Source organism: Pteropus vampyrus, unplaced genomic scaffold (genome assembly GCF_000151845.1).
Source record: "Pteropus vampyrus isolate Shadow unplaced genomic scaffold, Pvam_2.0 Scaffold226, whole genome shotgun sequence".
Taxonomy (NCBI): Eukaryota; Metazoa; Chordata; class Mammalia; order Chiroptera; family Pteropodidae; genus Pteropus; species Pteropus vampyrus.
The window spans coordinates 206,484-224,752 of NW_011889007.1; the positions used below are offsets into that span (position 1 = coordinate 206,484).

At 59.7% G+C, this 18,269-nt stretch overlaps 1 protein-coding gene across 3 annotated transcripts in view; it reads left to right on the forward strand.

The window, feature by feature from the left end:
* KDM4B (lysine demethylase 4B) overlaps positions 1 to 18,269 on the forward strand; it is a 128,867-nt gene that overhangs the window by 34,454 nt on the left and 76,144 nt on the right. For all 3 annotated transcript variants that reach the window (XM_011373564.2, XM_011373565.2, XM_023538552.1), the window contains 3 exons: positions 4,678 to 4,853; positions 6,002 to 6,116; positions 11,208 to 11,401. In XM_011373564.2, the coding sequence (XP_011371866.1) occupies positions 4,678 to 4,853; positions 6,002 to 6,116; positions 11,208 to 11,401 (485 nt within the window). The remainder of the gene's footprint in view (positions 1 to 4,677; positions 4,854 to 6,001; positions 6,117 to 11,207; positions 11,402 to 18,269) is intronic.

Here is an 18,269-nt window from a genome sequence, read left to right on the forward strand (position 1 = left end):
AGCCGCTCCCCAGCGCTGGCATCACCGCCTCAGCTCCACCTCAGATCGTCAGGCATTAGATTCTCATAAGAGTCCGGTCCCTGGTGCCACAAAGGTTGGGGACCGCTGCTAAACCAGGTGGCTGGTTAAACCTCTTCTACAGAGAGCTAGATAGCGTTTCCAGCTTTGCACGCGAAATAGTCCCTGTTGCCACCACTCAGCTCTGCCACCTTGGATGACCTTCGGGCCAGCGGGTGCCGCTGTGTGCCAATGAAACTTTATTCACGGACACTGAAACGTGAATCTCACAGAATTCTCACTTGTCCCGAAATCTTTTTCTTCTTTTAAAATTTTCCCTCAACCATTTAAAAATGAAAACAAAACAGAATAACACATTCTTAGCTCAAAAGCTGTACAAAAGCAGGCGGCGGGTGGGATTTGGGCTGCGGGCTGCGGTTTGGGGCACCCCCTGCCCCGCCGCCCGCCTGGCGTGGGCTGGTTTTGTTACTCATGTCAGTTCCTGTCCTGTTACATTCGTGCCTTCGGCCTCAGCCTCAGGAGACAAGGAAAGCAATATGCTGGCCACATCTTTTCCCCTCCCCTTCTCTTGAGTTTTGCTCATTGTACACGTGGTAATATTGACAAAGCAGAGCGTTTCCATCTGCTTCGGGAACCGTGGCCACCACTGTCGTTTGAGCTTCAGTTCTCCCTTCTGAATGGCTTTAGCAGTCACTGCCTGTGTCTCACGCGGCTGGAATTTGGCATCTCAGATGGGAAGGGCTCAGGAAACCTTTCACCTGGGGTCGTGGCAGGTTCAGAGGCTTGTGTAGGAGGCTCTCCTGCCCCACCGACCCATTAGTTGTCAGGTGACACTTTCCCGCCGCCCCGCCCCTCGCAGGCACAGTGGCGGGAGACTTGAGTTCCGAGTTCCGAGGGGCTCTGGGGTGGGTGGGGGTGGGGTGATGCCTGTTCTCCGTCTCCTGTCACTGATCTAGTTCCTGTCAGTGACTCTCGCCAGGACGCAGCCAGCCCGTCCGCCTTTGGATCCACGTCATGCCTTATGTCAGGAGACGCGTAGCGAGTTAGAATCGCGGGCGATTCCGTTGGAAGCAGCTTTAAACGCTCCCCCCCACACCCCGTCGCTTCTCTGTCATCCTTTCACCTCGGTCATGTCTGTCACCCTCGTGTCCATGTGACCCACGCCCTTCCCTTCATCGCCTTCGCCGAGCCGGCGCTTCTCCTTTGAGGCCCTGTGTCTGCTTCAGGCTTCTGGTTCCAGTAGACCCATTTTTCGCTGATCCGTTTGGAAGGATGGGAAACTGGGCTGGAAAGTTCGTGAGGCACACGTTTTCAGGCAGCTTTTCCTCCGGCCTTTAGCGTTGTGGGTTCCTTTTCTCTCTCAAGTGGCGCTGTACTCGCTGCTTTATCTGACAGGTGCCTCGGGCGCGGGAACCTGCGACACCAGCTGAGGGGGCGACAGTGGCGGGGCAGGCGCGGGGGTTTGTGCGATGAGGGCGGGGCCCTGCTCCCCGATGCGCAGTGTGCAGCCGAGGGAGCCTGGTGATTAGAGTTAGGCCTTCTCCCATCTCACACGGACGGTGCGCGGTGTCTAGTCTCCCAGCAGCCTCCCCGCCACTCTGTGGGGACACGTGGGTCCAGGGACGCAGGTGCTGTGGCCCTGGCCACCTCCCACTTCTCTCAGCTGGGGCCCTTGGCTCTCGAGGTTGCCAGCCCCTTTAGTGACGGGACAGGGTGTCCCGCTGGCCTGAGCCAGCTCTGGAGACGTGGCATACTCCTCCCCCGGCCTCGTCAGCCAGACTGCCCTTTGATTGTGCTCGTGCGTGCGGTGGCAGGGGTTCCTTCTCTTGTAAAAGCCGTGTTTGGCCCCCCCTCTCAAAAGCCCTGTGGGGCCCAGTGGTGCCAGGTCGGGGCAAGGGCTCGGCCGGCCCAGGTGGAGCCAGAGTCGCAGCTCAGAGCGGCTGCAACTGCGTCCTCTGTCCCCCAGCTGCTCTGCACGTGCTCTGGAGGCCGTGCCCGGCCGTTCTTGCCTCTGCAGACCGGGGTCGGGAGCCTCGCCAGGCTGCTTTGAGGGTGCCTGGGAGGGGCATGTGTGAACCAGGGTGCAGCCCTGTGGGAAGGGTCAAGGCGCTTGGTGTTCGAGGGCATCCCCGAGGACAGTCCTACAGCAAAGCAGCACCCCGGCCGCTCTTAGCTGCCAGGCCTGCCCCCTGCAGAGGCGGTTTTGAGGGGCAAAGGCCGGCCGCTCCTGCTCTATCTCAGGGACTCCCACATCTTCTGCCCCAGCTGCCCAGACTTCCTAGCTTAGCCATTCGACTCCCACGGGGCCAGCTGCCCGGTGTCACCTTCTTCACTTGGGGGGTGTGGCCTTTCCATTCCTCCTGTCCTAGGCTGACCTAGCCCTCCAGGGGCTTCAAACAAGCGTCAGTCCAGGGCCGTCCCAGGCCCTCCAGGCACCTGGTGAGGCGGTTAGGGTGCTCCCCGGTCTTCAGGTGACGTCCTTCAGAGGTCCTTTGCCTGGAGATTCTCCATTCAAGTCCCATCTCTCAGAGGCTTGAGGGTGTTAGTTCACAATACGTCACTAAGGGATTTTTCTGGAAGCTTCCAGTTCCTGACCAGCTGGAAGCGGCCCTTTCACACAGGCTTTTCAGAACCTGCTTAGTATGGTTCACACGTGTGCAAACCAGGCAATGCACATGTGTCCGAAGGCCCCCTGGTTTTCAGATGTCCTCACACGCCTGTGCGTTGGGGACAGCGTAAACGAGCAAAGTAGCCTCAGGCTCTCGTTTGGGGGGGGCATTTGGGAGTGCCACAGTTTGTTCATTTTGCCCCAGTCTGGGATTGGGGACAGATGTCCTCTAGTAGAGCTAAAGTGGGTTCGCCTGGGCCAGCAGCTCGGGGTGGCCCGGAGCCCGTCCAGGTCATGGCACTCGCAGGAGGAGAGTCACCCACATGGTTACAAAGTGGCTCGGGCGCACAAGTCCTTCGTCACCGAAGGGCGTCTCGGGTCCTGGAGGCACAGCCCTGTCATTTGTTTGTTTGTGTTTCCAGCCTTGAATGTTGTAGTTTGTCACCCGACTTTTCAAATTTCTCCCTTGAAATCTGACCCTAGCACCTGTCGCCATGTGGCCTCATGCTGGACCCAGGCACCTCAGGTACCTATTGTGTCATGGCTGCAGTTGACCCAGTAGGAGAGGAGATGTCCCTAGAAAGAGCCTCCACTGGACAGTTGTGTCTTCCAGGACCCATTTAAATTAGGGTCCCAGCTTTGGCACTGCTGACATCGGGCTGGGCCACTCTCTGTGGGGGCCCGTCCTGGGCTCAGTGGGGGGCTGCGCAGCATTCTGGGCCCCACCTACTTGATGCCAGGAGTTTCCCCCGGTAGTGACAACCACAGATGTCCTCATATATTGCCTGGTGTCCTCTCAAGGGCAGGATCTCCTTGGGTAACACCCGGGACTTCCTCTTATTTCTGTTTTGTAAACAAACGAGCATGTGCTCATGGGGAGGCACCTTGCCAGAGAATGGGTGTTTCTGTTGCTGAGAGAATGTTTTCTTCTACCCATGCGATAGATGCCGTGGCGGATTCCTTGGGGCTGGTGCATGGTTCCCGCCCTTCCGGAAGCCGTCGGCAAGCTCGGGCGTCAGCGATGCTCTTCTCTCATCGGCCCGGGTAGAGCGAGGTCTCAGCCTCCCAGAGTTCGTGGCCGATGCCCTGAGAACAGCGGGATTAGCTCCTTTTCCCAGAGCTGCTGGATGGCCCGCCGGGTGTCCTGGAAGGAGACTTGAGGCTCATGGCCACCCGCCCAGGACTGGGAGAGACCAGCCCCAGTCGGCCCCGTGTGCCTGCCTGGTGCCCAGAGGCCCACGGCCCAGCCCAGAGATCCCCCCAGCCTGGAGGTGAAGGGACCGGGAGTAGGTCACTGAGCCCACGAAGTCCGGCACAGTGTCCACTCAGGCTGCGCCCAGACCCAGTGCCCCTGGCTCCAGGCTCTTCCCGCTGGCCCTCGGTGTCCCTTTGTGGAGAAGAGAAGGGGGGCAGGAGAGCTGCCACCTGCTCAGGGTCAGCTTGTGGTGGCACCTGCTGGCTCTGCTGCAGTGGGATAGTGCCCTTTTCTCAAAGGTGGCCTCAGGTCCCCCCGCCCCCCATGGAGTCGCTCAGCGTCTGCCTCTAGCTGCCTCACTCAACCCTTCTTCGTCTTGTGTTGTTAGCACTTCACAGCTGCTCACCTTCCCACAGAGTCCCCTTGGCCTCACCAGTATTTATCACCGGCCCTCGTCCATCCACGACCCCCCGGTTTCTGGCGTGGCCCCAGCTCCTAGAGCTGTGATTGCTCTCCAGTGCTGCTGGGGAAGCCCGTGCCCAGCGTCAGGCGTGCAGTGCTCCTTTCTGCAGCTAGAGGGCGCAGCGGCCCCGCGCGCCGGCGTCAGAGCGAACACGTTTGGCTGTAAGGGAACTCCGAGGCAGCGCGGGCGGGAGGCCGGCCCTGCTCTGCCCTGGTGGGTGGGGCCTAGGCCTCTGGTGCCGGGTCTCCTGGGGTTGGCAGAGGTACAGATGGTTCCTGGTACCCCCGTGGGTCAGGCCCTAGTGCGCTCTCCAGGTGGCGGCTGCTAGTCTCGCAGGAGGAGTTAGCATGTCCTCTGCCTGGAGGCACCACTGACTCCCCTCCGGTCTCACAGATCATCCCCCCAAAGGAGTGGAAGCCACGGCAGACGTACGACGACATAGACGATGTGGTCATCCCGGCCCCCATCCAGCAGGTGGTGACGGGCCAGTCGGGCCTGTTCACGCAGTACAACATCCAGAAGAAGGCCATGACGGTCGGGGAGTATCGCCGCCTGGCCAACAGCGAGAAGTATGTGGCCAGCACGCGAGTGGGTGTGGGGTGGGCCCCCCAAAACCCTGGCTCTGAGGCGGAGCCACACCTCGAAGGCCGCTGCACCTCCTGAAGCGAAGCCCAGTCCACCAGAGCACACGCTGCCCCACGCAGCATGCACGGCCCACCCTGGGTGCCCCAGGGGTCTCGGCAACCCGCGCTCAGAGACATCCGGTTCAGAGAGGGCGAGATCTGGACCAGCACCCTTCCTGGGGCCACGCTGTCCATCTCACGCTGCCTTCAGCACTCACTGCTGAGGACTGTGCCCTGGGGGCTCACACTTGTCGCCTGCCTCTGGAGTGTGTACTCTACACCCTCCCATGATGTCTCGGCTCTCATGGTGCCTCCTCATAGAGGAGCTGTCATTCACACCTCTCGTGTGCTTCCTCGTTCAACACGATACACGCGTGGGCACTGTCATGCACATGCCCGCGTGCTCACAGGTGCATCGTGTGCATTGAGGGCGCAGGCACACACACGCACTGCCGCGTGCTCACAGGCGCGTTTGTGGCGTATTTGTGGTCACTGGTGCGCACAGGGTGCACTCCCCGACACACCACTGCAATTTTTCCTCCCTGTGCTTGGTTACTCGCAGCCCCCCTCGCTCTCTGAGATCGTGCGTTTCTGGCGGTGCGTTTGCTCTCAAACATAAGTGTCCCGTGAGGGCAGAGCATTGTCCGCTCACTCACACGCTGTCCCCAGCACCTAGGACAGGTCCCGGCCTGTCATCGGTGCTGTGGTATTTGCCGAGCAGCGGGATGACGAGAGCCGTCAGAGCCCGTGCCCCTCCACCTGCTCCAACTGTCCCTGGTGTGCACAGTGACTTGGGTGCCCCAGGCCCAGTGGCCGATGCGATGGGGCGAGAGCGTTGTTCCAGGCAGGGCCGCTTGCCTGTGTGGTGCGCGCTCAGCGTCTGGAGGGAGAGCTCTCCCTGCAGCGGTCAAGTACATTCGTGTCCTCGTCCTCGGGGGGCTGCACCCTGCGGTGGGGACAGCAGGTGGTCTGAGCAGAGCCCCTCCCTCGGTGTGTACCCAGCAGGCGCCCTGGGCTGGCTCAGCGAGGAGCGGGGAGCATCAGGCGCACGCTCTGAGCCCCTGGCCCATGTTCCCCGTGCTGTTTGCTCACAGGTACTGCACGCCGCGGCACCAGGACTTCGACGACCTGGAACGCAAGTACTGGAAGAACCTCACCTTTGTCTCGCCCATCTACGGGGCTGACATCAGCGGCTCCTTGTACGACGATGTAAGTACTGGGGGCCCCTCGGCATGGAGGCTGAAGGGTTCTGGGGAAAACGAGGGCCCCAGTTTTCTGGTAAATGGCAGAGGGGAAGGAGTGTGAATGGGATTGTATCTTAAAAAGGGAAGTTGAAATTTTGCAGAGGTTTAGCTAGGCTTTCTGTCTGGGTCCCAGTCACAACTACTGCCAAGTCTTAGAATGAATGAAGAAGGGATCCCATGTGTTTTCCGACTTGGAAAATCTTTCCTACCAAGTTATAGAAATGCCACCCTCAGAACCTCAGAGCCTTGAGTTCTCAGCCACCCAGGCTGCCACTGGGCTCACCTACGTCTGGTCCCTGTGCTGGGCTGGAGGCCTGGGGACACCAAGGCAATGGAGGGGGCCTGGCCTTGGCCTGTCCAAGGATGCAGGTGGTGGGGACGCAGAGGCTGGGACAGGTGCTGATGGTAAGCAGAGGAAAGTTCAGATGGGTCTCCTGTTTTTTAGGGGACAGCTTATTAATATTTTTAGGACCTCAGATAACGCTGGATGGATCTCTGGGGGTTAATTTCGGAGTTACTGAGCCTAGCTCTCTCCTGGGGCTGTTTAGCCCAGCTGCCCTGGGCTCAGGTCGGGCCCGCTGCACTCCCCGGGGTGGCCCTCTCTGTCCCTATCTGTGCCTCCCACCCCACGTCATCACTCTGAAGTCCTCCCTTCCATCCACTCAGCCTGTGCTCCCTGTGGGAGCAGTTGGCAGGTGCTGCCTGAATCCTGGTCCAGGTTGGGGCTGGCTACCCCGTCCTCTGTGGGTGGGATGAGCGCTCCTCCTAGGAAGGGTGGGGGCCTCCTGGGTGCCCGGAGAGGTGTCCGTTAGAGCAGGCGGGGGGCTGTGTTTCCCAAAAGGTGTCGGGAAAATGGGACTGCCGCCTGGGTCTCCACATGAATCACTGGCCGCCATTTCAGTTTACCCGGAGTGGCTGGACAGATTTGCATTCTCACCAGCAGTGAGTGACAGTTCAGTTGCTCCACGTTGTCGCCAGCATTTGGTAGTGTTGGTGTTTTGGATTTCGGCCATGCTGATAGGAGTGTGGTGGTATCTCGTGGTTTTCATATGCATTTCTCTGATGATGTGTGACGTGGAGCATCTCTTCATGTACTTATTTGTCATCAGCGTGTCTTCCTTGGTGAGGTGTCTGTTCAGGTCTTTGGTCCTTTTTTTTAATGATATTTTTTATCTTTCAGTTATAGTTGGCATATAATGTTACATTGGTTTCAGGTGCACAACAGTGATCGGATATGTATATAACTCGCAGAGTGATCACCCCAGTAAACCTAGTGCTCCTACTGTACTTAGTTATTACGATATCATTGGCTATATTCGTTACGTTCGACTTTCTGTTTCCATGACTGTTTGGTAACTACCAATTTGTACTTTTTAATTCCTTTCCCGTTTCTCACCAGTCCCCCCTAATCCCCCTCTCTTCTGGTAACCCTCCAAATGTTCTTTGTATCTATGAGTTTTTTTCTGTTTTTTTGTTGTTGTTGTTTTGGTCTTTAGTGTCCACGTGTGCACGAAATCATGGCATTTCTCTTTCTCTGTCTGACTGACTCCACTCGGCGCCGGTACCCGCTAGGTCCGTCGTGACATATCTTTTTCCATCTTTTTATTTTCCGTCTGTGTGTGTGTCTTTTAATCTGAAGTGAGTCTGTTGTAGGCAGCATCTGTAGGGGTCTTGTTTTCTTACCCATTCAGCCACCCCATCTTTTGATTGGAGCACTTAATTCTTTTCCATTTGAGGTACTTGTTGATAAACTTGTAATTATTACCATTCTTTATTCCTGTTTTTGATACGTATTTTTTCCTTCTTAAAGAAGACCTTCCAGCGTTTCCTGTATTACTGGCTGGGTGATGATGAACTCTGTTAGCGTTTTCTTACAAAGCTCTTTATCTTTATCTGTCCTTCCATTCTAAATGATGGCTTTGCTGAGTAGAGTAATCTTGGTTGTAGGTTCTCGGTTTTTATTATTTTAAATATATCCTGCCAATCCCTTCTGGCCTGCAAAGTTTCTGTTGAGAAATCAGCTTGTCAGTCTTATGGGTGCTCCCTTGTCGGTAACTAACCGCTTCTCTCTGGAAGCTTTTAAGATTCTCTCTTTACATTTAACCTTTGGCATTTTAGTTGTGACGTGTCTTCGTGTGGGCCTCTTTGGGGTCTTCTTGTTTGGGACTCTGCACTTCCTGGGCTCGTATGTCCATTTCCTTCACCAGGTCAGGGAAGTTTTCAGTCATTATTTCTTCAAATAGGTTTTCATTTTCTTGCTCTGTTCTCCTTCTGGTAACCCTTTGATGTGACTATTGTTACGCTCGATGTTGTCCCAGAGGCTCCTTAAACTGTCTTCATTTTTCGGGTTTTTTTTTCTTGTCGCTGTTCTGATCGGGTGTCCTCTGCTACCCCGTCCTCTGTGTCAGTGGTTCGATCCCCTGCCTCATCCACTCTGTGGATTCCCTCTGGTGCACTCTTCCTCCCAGATATTGTAGTCTGTATTTCTGACTGGTTCCCTTCCATGTTTTCCATCTCCATTTTTATGTTTTCTCTCTCTTTGCTAAAGTTCTCGCTGAGTTCATCTACTCTTCCCCTAAGTTCATTGAGCATCTTTATAACCTGTGTTTTGAACTCTGCATCTGGTAGATTGCTTGTCTCCATTTTGTTGCGTTCTTTTTCTGGAGCTTTGTTCTGTTCCTTCAAGTGGGACATGCTTCTTTGTCTCCCCATTTTGGCTGCCTCCCTGTGTCTGTTTCTATGTATTAGGTAGGGCTCCTGAGTCTCTCGGTCTTGATAGAGTGACTTTATATAGTAAGTGTCCCGTGGGGCCCAGCTGCAGGTCAAGTTCAGCCACAGCCTGTGCACTTTTCGGGCCACCTGGTAAGAGTCACCAGGCAATCCACCCGTGCTGGATTAGAGGGTGGCCCCTTAGAGGTGCCTCAAGGGGCCAAGCCAGGAACCGAGGCTGGCTGCTGCCAGTGCGGGCCTAGGGGCTGCTCAACGAGAGGTATGGGGCCCGTGGAGGCCAGACGCTGCTGCTTTGGGTTTTGTGAGCCTTTGAGAGAGTCTAGGGAAGTCCGCAGCAGGATCCAAGACAGGCCATTTATATGGAATAAACTGCTGGAGGCAGCTTGAGCAGGCCCGCAAGCTGGGAGAGGCATGGCCTCAGGGAATCCCCGGGTAGAGTGACCTGTGTCATCCAGGTTGATGGCGACTCAGGTATGGCGGTGCCTGTGTCTGCACGCAGGGAGCAGGGAAGGCTCAACTGAACAACAGTGGATACTGCCAGCACTTCCGTCTTGGAGAGAGCCACCCCTCCAGCCCTCACCCTGAAGCCTGACAATTCAGTGTCTCCTTGCGTGTCCCTGTTGCTCAGAGCGAGCGAGTCCGTCAGCAGTGAGGCCGGGGGCGGGCCCTCGATGAGGTCCACCTGCGACTCCCGCACCCTCCTCTCACTCAATGTCAGCCTCCACGGGTCGTTGCAGCCAGAGGTCATGGAACCCTGGGCTGGGGAGCCCGGCATGGGGCCGGGACCCCTCGCTCCTCAGGTCGGGGACGTGGCTCTGCAGCCAAGGAGGCCCTCCCGATTCTCAGTCACCACATGCCATTGTGAGACCGGACCATTTTGTACATCCATCCCTCCCACTGGTTTGAGGCCACCTTGTTTTTGTCCCTAGTTGTAGGGCTTCTGTTCAGGCAGACCTCAGGCGAAGCCGCATGCTGGGTGCTGTGTAGTGTCGTCGTAACTTGGTGTGGTCACGAGAGGAGGCGGGCCCGGCATCCGCCTCCCACGCCGTCTTGAGGGGTCTCCTCCTCCGGCCCATTTTTAAGTGGGTGGTTTGTTTCCTTATTGTTGGGTTTTAAGAGTTCTGCCTACGTTTTGGATGACCGCCCTTCATCAGACGTGTCTTTGGCAAACGTTCGCTCCTCGTCTGTTGCTTGGCTTCTCATTCTTTTGAGGTCTCTGTGTTATTCTCAAATAAGAATTTAAATATTACAGGCTTGTCCCCCGAGAGCGTCTGGGTTTGCCCTCGGGTGCCGCCCTTGGGGTGTCGTGACGGCCCCGCCAGGGTCTCCGCTGCCCAGCGTGGGCTCAGCTCCAGTTCCGGCAGAGGATTCGGGGCTTCGGTGCCCTGAGTTCGCTGTGCCAGACCTAGTGCAACAATTTCTTTTTACAATGGGGAAACTGAGGCCAAGAGCAAAGAAACGACTTGTCCTGCTCACAGGACGAGTTCTTGTCCGGCTTAGGCTAGATGCTGGGTCCTCTGCCTGTCACCGCATCGTAGATGCGTGGGTGGGACGGTGAGGTGATTCGATAGGGGTTTAGGGAAACGGCCTGGTTCTGACGTGCCCTGACCTTGGGCAGCTTCTGTGCAACGTGGCCAAGGGGCCTGATGGCTGCTCGCAGCCCGTGTTCTGGGCTCCTGCCAGGGCCTGCCTTGAAGGAAAGTCACTGGTCGTGCCATGTCAGGGGCATGTGATGTGAACAGGAGTGGGGGACGGGGTGAGATGGGGCGGGAGGGAACCCGGACGTACCCCTGCATCTCGGCAGGCTTGGAGGGTCCTCCGGGGACTGCAGGGGGATTAAAATGGGTTTCGTGAGCTCTTGTGACAAGGTAGGTGAGGAGTCCAGCCTTGCTTGCTGGGTTCTGAGAACCGTCTCTGTCTGCTTTGTGGGAAGGTGCCGGAAGGGCTGGCCCCACGCGCCGCTCTTCCCTTGTCGCTGACCCTGAGGCACGTTAATTATCCCCAACCAAACCTCGGTTCCCACTGCCCGCGGTCCGTGCACAGCTCAATGGGGAATCCAGAGAAAGCCCCGGCCGGCGGCCTGGTGCGGGGAGGCTGTGGGCATCCACGGGTATGAGCAGCCCGGGCCGGGTCCCTGGTATGGGGTGGGTGAGGCTCTGCAGAGGGCAGGTTCGGGGCTGATGGCTGGCTCTGGGGCCCTCGGGGGTCACGTCCCAGCCCAGGGCTCAGAGGGGACAGCGCTCCCTGTCTTCCTGGCCGTGCAGGGGGGTGGGGCCCGGTGTTCTGGGGATAGCAGCCTGCTGACCATGCGCCTGCTGCCCCGCAGGACGTGGCCCAGTGGAACATCGGGAACCTGCGGACCATCCTGGACATGGTGGAGCGTGAATGCGGCACCATCATCGAGGGCGTCAACACCCCCTATCTGTACTTTGGCATGTGGAAGACCACCTTCGCCTGGCACACGGAGGACATGGACCTGTACAGCATCAACTACCTGCACTTCGGGGAGCCCAAGTCATGGTGAGCGCCCAGCAGCCCCGCTGCTTCAGGACGAGGCGGGCCCTGGGCAGGACAGTGGGGTGGCTCCTCTGGGGGCAGGCGGAGTGGGGGTGCCTCCCGAATGGCAGCGTGGGCCGCAGTCAGGGCTCTGGCAGCTCGAGGTCTGCTGGCACTGCCCCCACCAGGGATGAGGGATGCGTGCCCCCGGAAGTGGGCTTCCCGACTCCCGGAGCATGTGGTTTGGGCGCCCACAGCGAGCAGCGGTTGGCGCGGGCCCCCTCAGCACCTCCCTGGCTGTGGCACTGGGAGCTCTTGAGAACTCAGGCCTGGGGACGGGGTGATCCTGGGCACTGAGGCTCCCCTTGCCTCCCGTTTGGCCTCTGGGTTGGGGGGGATTAACAGTAGGCTCCTGCTGCCTGGGGGTCCCCTGCTGGTTTGCGGGTGAGGAGCCGGGATGGGCCAGCTGGCCCAAAGGCCAGCCCTCGAGTGCTGGGCCCTGCCCGCCAGGTGGGGTGATCCGTGCGTCCCGTGTTCCGGAGTCTGAGCTGAGCGCCTCGCGCACCCGGCTGCTGGCGGGCCTGGCGGCAGCTGCCCCCACTTACTGCTGCCCACAGAGACTTCTGAGCCAGGGCCTCTCATCCGCCGGCCTCTCTTCAGTTGTCTTAGAAAGTTCTGCTGTTGCAGTAATCATAACAGCGCAGAGGGGGAGGAGGGCAGGAGACGGGGCCCGGTAGGAGACTGTGGTGCTCGGGTCCTCAGCCGAGCCAACTCGGGGCAGTGAGGGGCAAGGGGACACAGCACACACAGCCGGGCACCTGGGCAGACTCTGGCCCAGGAGCCCCTACCTTGGTGTTCTAGCTGAGCTGACTCCCTCAGGCATGGAGGGACCACCGTGCCCCCTTTAAGTCCCTGGGGCCTCCTGGAGGCCTTTGCTGAGGGGGCGGGAGCAGCTGCTCTAAGCGGAGGCCCCGGAGCCAGGAGGAGGCTGAGGCGAGGCTCCGTGTCCTGCTCTCGGCCGTGTGACCCTGCTGTCCTCACCTCTGATGTGGACAGAGCGGTTCCCATGCAGACAGGCCGGAAGGATGGGAGAGTGTTGGGGGCCGGGGCAGGGCGTTCGTGTGTGTCCGATGCCCGCTACCGCAAATGGTCACAGGCCTAGTGGCCTAACTTGTGCATTTATTTTTTCACGTCTGGAGGTCCGAAACCTGACCCGTGTTCACGGGGCTGCACCCAGTGGGGCTGGGCCATCCCGAGGCTCCCGGGAGAGCTGTCTCCCGTCCTTTCCCATGTCCCTGGCGCGTGGCCTCTGCCCCCTCGTCGCAGCTGGCAGGCGGCCTCGTCCATGTCTCTGACTGACGCTTACACCTCCCTCTTACGAGGACCCTGTGAGGACACTGGGCCCCTCGGGAATCCAGGGTTGTCCCCGTCTCAGGGGCCTTGGCTGAATCTTACCTGCAGAGTCTCTGCCACGTGAGGTGTTGTGTTCACAGGTTCCAGGGCTTGGACGGGGACGTCCTTGGGGCCGTTTTCCTGCCGGCTCCAGGCCTCTGGTCTTTGAGCTGAGCCGCATTGTCCTTTGCTGCAATCCTGTTGCAGTTCTGTGAGCTTCTTGTTTTCAGTCACTTCTCTCCTCGGTGGCATTCTGCGTCTTTGTATTAGCCCTTGATCGCCGACACCTCCGGGCTGGGAGGTGTTTTCCCTTGGGATAAATCGGGAGAGAGATCAAAGAGCTGGTGATGCCCTGAATCTCGGTCCCGTGAGTGTGGTCCTGAGCACCCGGGCGAGCTGTTTCCTGGGCAGCAGCGCCATCCCATGCTGCCCAGGAGGTCTCGGTGGCAGTGCAGCCACCTCGTCCCCTCTCCTCTTTCTATGGCGAGGCTGGGCTGTGACTTGTGGAGGTTCCAGTCCAGGCCTGGCGGAGAGGGGGCTGTCCCGAGTCCACTGCTGCGGGCGGGAGGGTGGGGCCATGCGGCTGGCAGCCCTCTGCTCCCCGTGCACATCCACAGGCTGGGCTGTGTGTGTGCAAGTGAGTGTGAGAGTGATTCTGAGTGTGTGTGAGTGTGTATGGGAGTGAGCATGTGTGTGTGTAATAGTGTGTGAGCATGTGAGTGTAATTTGAGTGTGTGTGGGAGTGTCTGTTAGTGCGTGTGAGCACACACTAGCGGGTGTACATGCGTGAGTGTGTATTTGTGTATATGTGAGCTTGTGTGTGTCCACTGCGGGGCCCTGCTCACTGGCCTGGACCGTGCTTCGTGGCAGTGGCTGGTGGTGTGGCCGGTCTCTGAGTGGTTGCCCTCTGCTCTCTGCCTTCCTCGTCCCTGTCCGGCTGGGTGCAGCTCCCCCGGGGGCGGCTAGATGGCGCCCTGTCCTTCCCTGCGGGCTTCGCTGCCGGCTCGCGTGGACTTTTCCCAGGCTTTCATGCTCCTTAGACTCCACGCCCACCCGGCAGTGATCATCCCGGAGGCCCTGGGGAGCTGCCGCAGGACGAGACCAAGGACCCCGCAGGGCAGGCAGGCGGTGGAGATGCCGCTGCTCCTCCACCCAGCCCAGCGGGGGTGCCCTGGTTTTGGTTGGGGTCTGCCAGCTGGGGGGACCTTAAGGGAAGAAAGCCCACCTTTTCCTTTAAAAAATAAGAAAGAGAAAGAAAGAAGCCAGTACTGAGTGCCTGCACGCGCTGGCCGAGGGCCGGCCGAGCTCTCAGACATGGCCCTGCAGCAGGCGGTGCGCGTGCCGGGGGCGAGCCCTGGTTTCGGGGAGGCTGGTGCGAAAAGCAACTTGGGGAGCGGGGCGGGGAGGCCAGCCAGTCAGGGGTGCGGCTGGGGCGAGGGTGCCGGGAAGGCAGTGGACTGACCTTGAGGGAGTGGAGGTATGAGACCACGCAGTGCAAGGTCCCTGAGAGCCATACATGGGAGTGCACCCTGGGGACGTGAGGGGCGGAGCCCCGTCCCCGCGCGACAGGCCAGGACCAGTGCCTGGCTCTGTGCCTCCTGTCGCCAGCACGCAGTGCTCTGCAGGCTGCCGTCCCTGGGGCCAGCCCTTCTGTCGTCCCAAGCGGCACCCTTAAGAGTCCTTGGGGTGTCCCTGGGGTGCCACCTCTACCCTTCCCTGCAGCCCAACTCCCGAGAGCGCCAGGGAGGCAGTTAGCAGGGCCAGCGCTGGGCACAGTGGCGCATTCTCTCAGAGAGAGAATGCTCTGGAAGACTCCTTGACCTTGGTTTTGGTTTCTGGTCCTGAGGGGGGTGGGACTGCACGTGGGAAGGGGCTTTGCAGAGGGCGGCTGCGTAGGGGTCTAGCTGCAGAGCCCCTGCCTCCCGGCTCCCTGCTCCCTGCCCAGCCAGCTCAGCCCGGACGTGGTGCTGGGCACCCTTCCTGCCGTCTCCCCAGGACCGGGCTAGGGGTGTTGGCGTTAATGTCTCCCCGCCAGGCCACGGGCCCCACGTGTCCCCAGCACAGAAAGGGCTTGGTGACTGTCAGGAGACCTGGGTGCTGGGATGCAGTGACCCCTCAGCCTCTCAGCCGCAGTGTGCTGGGGTTCCTGTTGTGTGAAGCCGGCGCCATCCCTGGGAGCTGGTGCTGACTGAGCTCCGTCGTGGGCCGACGTGGACACCAGCCTGGGGCAGGCGAGGTGCCCTGTCGTCTCTGGGCCAGGGGCTCAGGGTGCCTATCGGCAGCCCCCTGGGAGGGTGGTGCCCTGTTCCCACCCTTCCCTTGAGCCCTGGTAGGGGGACGGTCTCCGGCAGATGGTGCTCACACGTCTGTTTCCCTAATTATACTGCTCTTCTTGCGTCTGCGGTGGCTTAATTGCAGCCGTTTCGGAGTATTTCGGTAGCACTTTTTTTAAAGTGTCGACGTCCTCAGGTTTACAGCGTTTTATGAAGCCTTTCTGGGTCTGTTGCTACTTTGGTAGTGTGATTTGTGTGTCAAAGTGACGTGAACAGCCTGGTGTCGATAAAAGCATGGAATTTGCTTCGAAAGGCCAGCATTATGTGGTGCTTTCAGGCAGCGAGGCTAAGAATATCTGCAGCATTTGAATGCTTCAAAATCCCTTTTGAGATGGGGATTTAAAATAGAACCGGCACTTGAACTCGCCCCCTGACCAGCCTTCCCACGCCCAGCCGGTTAGCAAGGCCAGGAGGGTGGACGGACCTGGGTGTCAGGACAGGGCAGGGCTGGCCTTGCGGGGCAGCGACCAGGTAGTGGGGCAGCCCGGGGGCTCGGTGTCTAGAGACCGTGCACGCAGAACCTGCCATCCCAGGCCAGGCGCCTGCCCTGGGGCCCATGGGCGGCGGTGGTTCAGCCCCAGATGACATCTCCACAGCCTGTCCCCCGGCCTTCTGCTGCCTGATTCGGCCCCTTCCTGGTTCGGCCTCGTCAGCTCACGGGCCCATTATCGGAGATGTCGGCTCCGTGTGGGACACACCCACCCCGTGTTGTTTCACACTGCATCTCGTAGTGCTACACAGTGTTCTGACAGCATCGTCACATGATCACCCACTACCTCCTGTCCTCCCTGCTGCTCCCACGTGTCCCCAGGAAAGAGTTGCAGGCTGGAATCGGAGAGCACTGGGCTCTGGTCGGCCCTCGTCTCCCGGCCACTTCTGGACCATCTGGGGTGTATGTGTACCCTGAAGAAGAAAGCAGAGCGCCTGCCACCTGAGCAGGGTGCCCTGGCACACACTGCCGGTCTCTGTAGTTCGGGCCTGCCCCCAGGGTGGGGCAAGGTGCCTGTGGTGCGTCCTGTGTGCCTGCTCACTGGGTGAGAGCTGGCTGAGGCTTCAGGGTTCCCTCTGACCCGACCCACAGTGCAGGCTTGGGGGAGCGTGAGGCCGGTGTGATCGGCAGGCCAGGATGCAGGGGCTGAGGACCACTGCGGAGCGCAGAGGCTGACGGCTCCCACCGTGGTGGGCAGCTCGAATGAGCAGCCAGCAGTCGCACGTGAGGCACCGGAGCCTCTTGTGACAGCTGGAGTGCAGGCTGGGCTGTCCAGTTGAGGTTTTCTCGTTCTCTCTTTTAAGCGCTACAAGTGAGAGAAAGCCCTTCCCCAGGCGACTGAGGCCAGAGCAGGTGTGTTTTGTCTGAAGGAGCATCCACACGGGCCTGGGAGAGTCGGCCCACCCCCCACCCCCCAAACTCACTCTCGTTCTACCTGCTTTTGGAGGATGTGGAGACGCCTGGTCCCTTCAGAGGAAGTGTGTCCTGGTGCAGGATGCTCACCTGGGCTGGTGGGGGGAGTGGTGCTCAGGGCCGTGACCTTGGCCTTCAGGCCGCAGACTACAGCATCCCTTGAGGACAGCGGTGCAGGTGCCCTGAGTTCTGTCTTCAGCTTCCCAGCCCCTCTAGTCCTCACGCTTCGACTTGCCTGGCACCCAGTCTTCCCACCCTCTGGTGTCAGCGTCTCTGAGTGGGGGAAAGGGGAGAGGGTCTGATTGTGCTCACATAAAGGGCGCGGAGCCCCCATGTGCTCGCGGACGGTCCTGGGTGTGATGAGCGGGTGCTTCTGTGCAGGGTCGGCGGAGAGGGTGCTGCTGGGAGAGCCTGGGCGCCTGGGAGCTTGTCTCAAGCTCCACCCCTTCCCTGACCTTTCAGAAGCCTGATTGAGGCTCCCAGGGGCCTGGAGAATTTTTCCCTTTGATCCAGCTGCACCTAGAGTTTTTCTTTGGCATTTTGCTCAGAGGAGTTTCACAGGAGAGGAGTTGAGCATCCTTTCCTTTGCTGCCAAGAAACTCGACTGCCAGTGGGCACGGCCGTCTCTGCCTGTGCTTGGTACTCTGGAGGTGTGTGCGCGCACACGCGCGTGCGTCCACATCTGTGCATGTATGCACGCGTACAGAGCTCACGTGTGCATGTGTACTTGTGAGTGCATGCCTGGGCGCGTGCGCACGTGTGCATTTGAGGGCACGTGCTCCCAGTCTTGAGGCACGGGGAGGAAGCGTGACTGCGCTGGGCTGGATCCCATGTGACCTGCTCTCTGACTGCAGCCTGGGTGAGAGGCTGGGTGCGCTGGGCCCAGGGATTATGGGTCTGTTCCCTGGGGCGGTAGAGCAAGGCCCTTTTGAGGGACCGGGGCTCCTGGGCTGCTCTCTTACCCTTCAGCTGCCCGCCGGCCTGGCCCCTGGGGACCTCCCTGCGGGCCCACAGAGGCAGCATCAGCCGGCCTCCCAGCTGCACCTCCTGCGCCCTGATTAATCCCTCCGAGGAGCCTGAGCTTGAGCCTCCGGGGGGGCACAGGAGCCCCGCTTCCTCCTTTCTCCCCAGCTGTTCAAAGTCGACTCCCCAGGTCTGGCCGTAGGTGGCGCTGCTGGACCACAGTGCCTGGCCCAGTCCCCAGGAGGGCCTTTGCTTTCCCCAGGGAATGGGACTGGGAAGTCTGGGGTGGGTGATGGAGCCACAGGAGGTGGTGGAGAGCCCCAGTGCCTGCAGGAGGCCCGGTTTGGGTCTGCATTGGCCCTGGGCAACTTCACGGCCTCTGAGAGCTGAGGGCACCAGGGGCGTCCCTGTGCCCCGACTCAGGCACAGTCCCTTCTTCAGAGACGAGGGCAACTCCTCCCGGCCACCTGGCTCTAGCCGGACCCCGAGAGGCCCGTCAGGGCAGGGAGCGCTCTGCACGAGTTGGCAGGAGCCTGACGGTGTCATGGGTTGGTTTTTATACCTCCGCTTCCCTGCGCCATGCCCGGTCACTGCTACTAGATGCGAGAGTGAAAGATGTGTGCCTCCTCCTCCCCTTGCTCGCCCCAGGCCCAGCAAACCCCCACCTGAGCGTCCAGTGACAGAGTCGGCGTGGCTGTGGCACCCGGGAGGCAGAGGGGAAAAAACCCCTGGGGTGACAAAGGGGGCCTGATTTGTACCTGCTTAACACTCTGGGGAGACTGCCAGGCCCCCGTTCCCTCAG